Source organism: Anarrhichthys ocellatus, unplaced genomic scaffold, assembly GCF_004355925.1.
Source record: "Anarrhichthys ocellatus isolate YVR2014 unplaced genomic scaffold, GSC_Weel_1.0 scaffold62, whole genome shotgun sequence".
NCBI classification, from domain to species: domain Eukaryota; kingdom Metazoa; phylum Chordata; class Actinopteri; order Perciformes; family Anarhichadidae; genus Anarrhichthys; species Anarrhichthys ocellatus.
In genome coordinates this window covers 1,158,991-1,165,005 of record NW_022280092.1, presented here as the reverse complement: position 1 = coordinate 1,165,005, position 6,015 = coordinate 1,158,991, and the positions used below count along the sequence as shown (strand labels likewise).

At 43.0% G+C, this 6,015-nt stretch overlaps 1 protein-coding gene and 1 non-coding gene across 2 annotated transcripts; both read right to left on the bottom strand.

The window, feature by feature from the left end:
- Positions 1-1,677: 1,677 nt before the first annotated feature.
- pvalb8 (parvalbumin 8) lies at positions 1,678-3,546 on the bottom strand. Its single transcript, XM_031872191.1, has 5 exons — positions 3,506-3,546; positions 3,063-3,130; positions 2,473-2,605; positions 2,225-2,334; positions 1,678-1,760 (listed from the first exon to the last, which is right to left on the bottom strand). The coding sequence occupies exons 2-5, from the start codon at positions 3,121-3,123 to the stop codon at positions 1,735-1,737; spliced, it is 330 nt and encodes a 109-aa protein (XP_031728051.1). The 5' UTR covers positions 3,124-3,130; positions 3,506-3,546; the 3' UTR covers positions 1,678-1,734.
- Positions 3,547-4,844: 1,298 nt separating this feature from the next.
- Positions 4,845-4,916, bottom strand: trnaq-cug (transfer RNA glutamine (anticodon CUG)). Its single transcript has one exon. It is a non-coding gene; the product is annotated as a tRNA-Gln (tRNA).
- Between the last annotated feature and the right edge of the window lie 1,099 nt (positions 4,917-6,015).

The window sequence follows — 6,015 nt, the reverse complement described above, 5'->3', positions numbered from 1 at the left end:
TCTCTCTCCGCCCTTGAGACCAGGTAATCTGCTTGTCACATTATCATGTTCTGCTGTCCCACCGCAACACATCCAGCAGTCAGTGTCGACCTGTTGGCTCACATTTCCTTCCTGTTTACCACTCGCTTCTCTTGACCCGCAGGGGTCACTGCTCCGTCGTGTGTCCTGTGGCTATAGTGTTACCTACTGGCTTCCCCAACCCTTGTCCTTATATATATATATATAACAACAACACACAGGCAGTATGTGCATGGCTGAATAAGGAACACTATCATTATTACAGCACATCATCTGAATCAAACAGCAGGTGTGACTACACATCCTGCACTGGTGACTACGACCTCATGCTAATATCAGGGTATGCCCTGTAGTTCTGAGTAGCAGGTGTCTGCTGTAATAGTCAGGTTCCCCCTGTAATATACAGGTAATTGAAATGACACTAAGCTGGAACCACTGCAAGAACGCGTGGTGCTCTGTATTTTGGCGCCTCTTGTGGGTGGGTAAATAGGGAAGCAGTTGTTAATTTTAATCCCATGAATCCTGTAAATGCTATTTAATGTCTCTCGGAGGGAGGATGCGGAGCTGTTCGATGGACAGTCTTCTGTCTGAGAGTTTGTGTGAGTGTAATAATTCTCCTTTAATATATCCTGAGCAAGCTATCAAGGCAAACCTGGCAAAGGAGTACGTGTGAGGCTAGCATCCACAGCTATAGCTTTCTGCAGAGTTTGCAATCTTCTTCTGTGCATGGCACATATCTACACGCTCACACTGGTGCATATATTAACATCCACCCTGATGTGGGTTCATGTGCATATTTCGGATTATGTCTGCTTGCATGGAGCGCCGTCTGTGTCTGATCTCATATTTGATTTTTGCAAATTCATTAGGATGTGTGTGTGTGTTTTTTGTTGCTCTAGCCTGAGACACACCAAGGCTCAGCTGGGTTTACTTACATAGCTGAGGTCAGGTGTCACTCGATCCAGTCGCAGTGACACTCAGGTGGTCATCAAGGTCACCACGTCTGCTTTTTCTCTGTGCTAGATCTATGAATCTATAACCTCTCTCTCTCTCTCTCTGTCTCACACACACACACACACACACACACACACACACACACACACACACACACACACACACACACACCTGTACTGTATGTACACCTCAATCAGAAACCCTGTGTTTTCAGGACACGTTTCACGAGAAGATATAAGGACTTGTGTGTTTGTTTTGTGCATGGGCACATCTGGATCAGCATGTGGATACATGAATTCCCACTTCATAAAAGTTAATGAGACTGTGAATATGAAACAGTTCAACACTCCCTTGATCACCATACTGTGTATTTTTCTTGCCATGCCACCGTGTGTCACCTCAAACCACATAACCACGTATGAGTAAAAGACATTCAGAAACACACAAAGCTGTTGAATATAAATAAGGAAAAATAGCCTCAAGATTTGGATTTTATTCTTTTATTTTGTCAGTAATTTGGGAAATTTTACATTTATTTTGGGAAATACAGCTTTATGATATCTTTAAAACATGAAAAACAAATTATGATGTGAATGTGGATGACTGTGGACCGGAACGAGTCTTGGGAAAAAAAAAAAAACAGATTCAAAAGTTTTTATCTAACCAGATGGAAAATAATAAAACTAAGTGAGCCCTTGAAGCAGTGGAGGAGGGGCGGGTTGAGGGGGGTCAGGTCGACCTGGAGCGATGGAGTCCAGTTGTTTAAGACAAGACCATGGCCTGGAACTCTGAGGAGAAAAGAAACACAAATTGATCAGATGATTATTCACCTCATCTGTCTGACACCTAACTCTAAAATATGTGTATTTTATATTTGGTAACGTGACAGATATGATCCATTAGAGAGAGCACGGTGGTGCAAAACTTCACTGCCACTGTGCTTTTAACATTTCGTTAACACGATAAGTCTAACAAACTAAAATGTAAAATCGCAGATGGTCAAAAGAAACATTGTTGGGGTAATTATCATGGCTGCTTGTTTGATTTTAGTACTGGAATATATAACTGTCTCTCTTTCAAGCACCCTGAAAAAGCAAACTTCCCTAACAATACAACACATTTAGTCAATCTGCATTCTATTTAAAAAAGGTAAAATGTGGAGAATTGTTTCCTAAAGCGTCGTGGTTTTCTAGTTACACATACACACATGCATGTCTGGCATAATATACCAAATAGATGTGGATCCACTCACCGTCTGCTCCAATCCGGCCGTCGCTATCGTCATCAGCAGCACACAGGAATTCCTTCGTCTCCTTGTCAGACAGAACGCGTGCCCCAGGGGAAAACCTCTGGAGGAAAAACCTGGCGTACACAGAGAGACACAAGTTAGAGGTAACAACTGGACGCACAGCAACAGCCACAAAGCCAGAAGTCAGGATCCTTTACATCCTGGGCACAATATATAAATATCTGTAGTTAGTGAACTGGCTGCTCGCTTACTTGAGCTCTTCCTCCTCAACAAAACCGCTGCCATCATTGTCCAGGATCCCGAAAACCTTCTTCACTTCCTGGGGGCTCTTCTTGGTGAGGCCGCACAGCTGGAAAAACTTCCTGTGGCAGAAGGAGTCCGGTGCTGGAGGAGAATATAGAGAGCAGAGTCAGGAACTTCAACATTTAGTGCTGGTTCAAACACTGGAAACACGACAATGACTGATGTGGTATTATTAAGTGTGACATACATAGTATGGAGAAAATATTGCTCCTGAATCTGTTTCATTTTTTAAAAAGGTTTGAGGAGCAAATGTTTAATTATCCTTCTCCTCCAGTGATAATAATACTAACAGGATCATATCTAGTCTCTCTTTAGCTTGAGGCTTGTGCCCAATTGATGCTCAAGAAATCTCTTAACCTGCACCTCAGGTTATTCTGTACTTCAACTTTAATGTCAACATTTTGCAGTCTTCCAGTTGGCCATAAAATAGAGACAACCCTATTGACTGAGCAGGCTCCAGTAGAAAGACTGTATAGAACTAAAGAAAGCAAAAAGATCCAACAAAGAGAGCAATAATGATATTGGTGGAAGACGATACCTTGGCAGTCCTTGATAGCACTGTCGATGGCATCAGCGGAAAGGATAGATGAGAGCGACATTTTATTCCTGTAGGAGGAACAACCGTGGTGAATTATTAACACATGTAGCCAGGTACAGAAGCAAACCCTCTAACTTGACACTGATGGAGAGTAAAATGTGTGCCGGTGTCAACGCTGACATTGAGAAGTCAGCGGCCATGAAAGTCAGCATGTACATTAATCTTTCTTCTCTGTTAAATAACATCTCATCCAATGAATTAAACATGATGGAAATAACTTTTATGGAAAATAAGTACCCAATTGATTCACTTGTCCTCTAACTAGCAGCCTCTAAAGTGCTCTGAATACACAGAAAATCCACATCTGCAAAGTCTTTTAAAGCAAATGAAAGTCAGCCACTTCCCATCAGCAGCGTCCTCTCTGAATCCACCATGCAACTCACCGTGTTTAGGGGGTTCTCGCCCGGTTGGTGATCCAGCAGAGAGGAAAGCGATGTGGTGACTGCCGCACGTCAAGGTGGATTTATATAGGTCTGACTGCAGTGACAAAAGGGATTGCTTGAGTTACCTGTCTATGGATCAAATTCTAACTGCCCGCCCCTGATCCGATTTCCCAGCTAACTAATTAACCTTTACTATTTATAACGCCCAGGGGCAGAGAGACCGAAGCATGGACATCATGTAGCACCCTTGGAAATAGCAAATTAAGTTAAAAATCGTGTTCGTCTCCCCATCCACCACACCCGCCTCTTATCCCAGCGCCCCTCCTCCTCTCACCTCTAGAATTATACAGTACAGTAAATGCAGGGAGGCTGTAATGTAACTGCAAGCTCTCTCTCCTTTTCTCCCTCTCTTGCTGTTTCTGCCCCCCCCCCTTACCCTTTCATGCAGATATCCTTTTACAGGCAGCAGTCCCAAAACGAGCACATCTGAGCCACATCCCACTGCATCTATGCCCCTATCATTACAGTTCAGGTGAGTTATGAGAAATGATATGTCAGCTGAAGTTGAAATTTTTCGTGGCATATTTGGACCGTGTGTGTCTCATGTTAATGCAGAAGCATGTGAGATTATTGAGTCACCTAAGAGGTCGGCCCATACACAACATTCTGGGGTTTTCACCTGCCCAGATCTGCCTGGACATAAAAAAAAAGCCTAGTTGCTCGGACGCAGATTCACAACAGATGGAGTTCAGATTATTTGCCACCAAAACTGAAATAACATTAACACACAGAAATGCTCATCACTGAATGTCAGGGATGCCGGTGCTTTGTAACCTTCTCACTCTCTCAAACTGATGTGGGGACATCCTCGCTAAATTGCTTTGTCAACTGTGCTGATTAAGGGACCCGAGGTCACCCTCTGCTGTCGGTGTCCCATCCCGCCTCGATGGTGTTGATGATGCATAATGTCCCAGGTATCCACATACACCATTTGAATAGAGATATAGCAGTCAGAGGTCACTCTGGGCTGAGCACTGGCTTCATTTCCACTGGAGTTTAGACCATTTCCCCCACTTTGTTTCTCCCTTTGTCCGTCCAATTTGTCTAGTTGCAAAATGACCAATTCAGGTTGACTCTTCCGAGGGCATTCGTGGCCCCCAGCGGACAAATGCAGGGGTCATTAATCACATTCCTGGGGGGGTGTTCACTGCAGCAGCACACAGGAAAAGGTCATTTATTTCCAGGATGTAAGAGTTGTACGTGAGCGTATGCAGCATGCAGCAGCAGCGTGTACATAGACAAATTACTTAATAATCCATGTATTTAATTAAATAAATACAGGTCCTACCGAGATTTGAACTCGGATCGCTGGATTCAGAGTCCAGAGTGCTAACCATTACACCATAGAACCCTTATAGAACGTGACGTGTAAAAGTAGAAGTAACCTGATCTATCCTTGAATTTTACCAAAGGCACGGGTTCAGTAGTCCCCAGACGGGGTCCTCAAATTGGAAGTCAGCAACTTTGAGCGCGTGCTCGCGTTCGTGGAGCACACGCGACTGTTGGCAGGTCCACTCTCTTGCACGTGTCAGCTGGCGACCTTTAACTGCAGGTAAAGTCCACCTGGTGTCATGATACTCTTAAACATTATAAGAAGGTCTGAAGGCAGAAACCGAAATAAGTCGGAAATCAGTCGAAATACATTTCATTTAATTCGTGTAAAGTGTTCTTATAGGTGATAAACAATTGTGTTTCGGAAATGAATTATACGCACAGTGTGTGCACACAGTACCTTTTTGTTTAATTCATTGGCAGCATCCTAGCGTCTTTCATTATTGAGTAAAAGCTTGTATCTCCGGTAGTTTGTCATTATTAGCCACCCTTCCTAAACCTAATCCCGGTGCCGAATCTTTAATTGGGCCCCTCAACAAGTGATCGAGTGAAGGTGGACTCCTGAGAAACTCAATCATCTCCTCCATATGTGTGAAGACGAGACTACTATGCTGATACCTCGCAGACTATACTGTCTCACAATAAATATTCAAAACATGTATTCTTAAACGTACAATGGAATCCCATTTAAAATTTGATTCTAACCAATTTTCACTGCATTTTTGTAGAATCTCACTTCAAATAATTAGCATTATTTAGTTTAAAAAATTAACTCAACTACCAATAATTTCAGGAATAATTGTCCAATAAATATTCGTTGTTATTATTATTTTGTCCTACATGTATGCATGATGAGTTTCCTGAGTGCCCTACAAGCCAGGCTCTCCTTACTGGCAGGCCTGTAGCGAGAAACTCAAATGTCCAAACAGCTGTCGTTTTTTATCGCCAGATAATTTACAGTAATTTATATCTTGTCTCTGTCCGGTGCGTTTGTCCCAACTTCTGATGGACGCAACTCCATCTAGTGGCTGCATGACTGTATGCACAAACATAAACTGTGTAAAGACTAAAGTGTGTGTGTGTGTGTGTGTGTGTGTGTGTGTGTGTGTGTGTGTGTG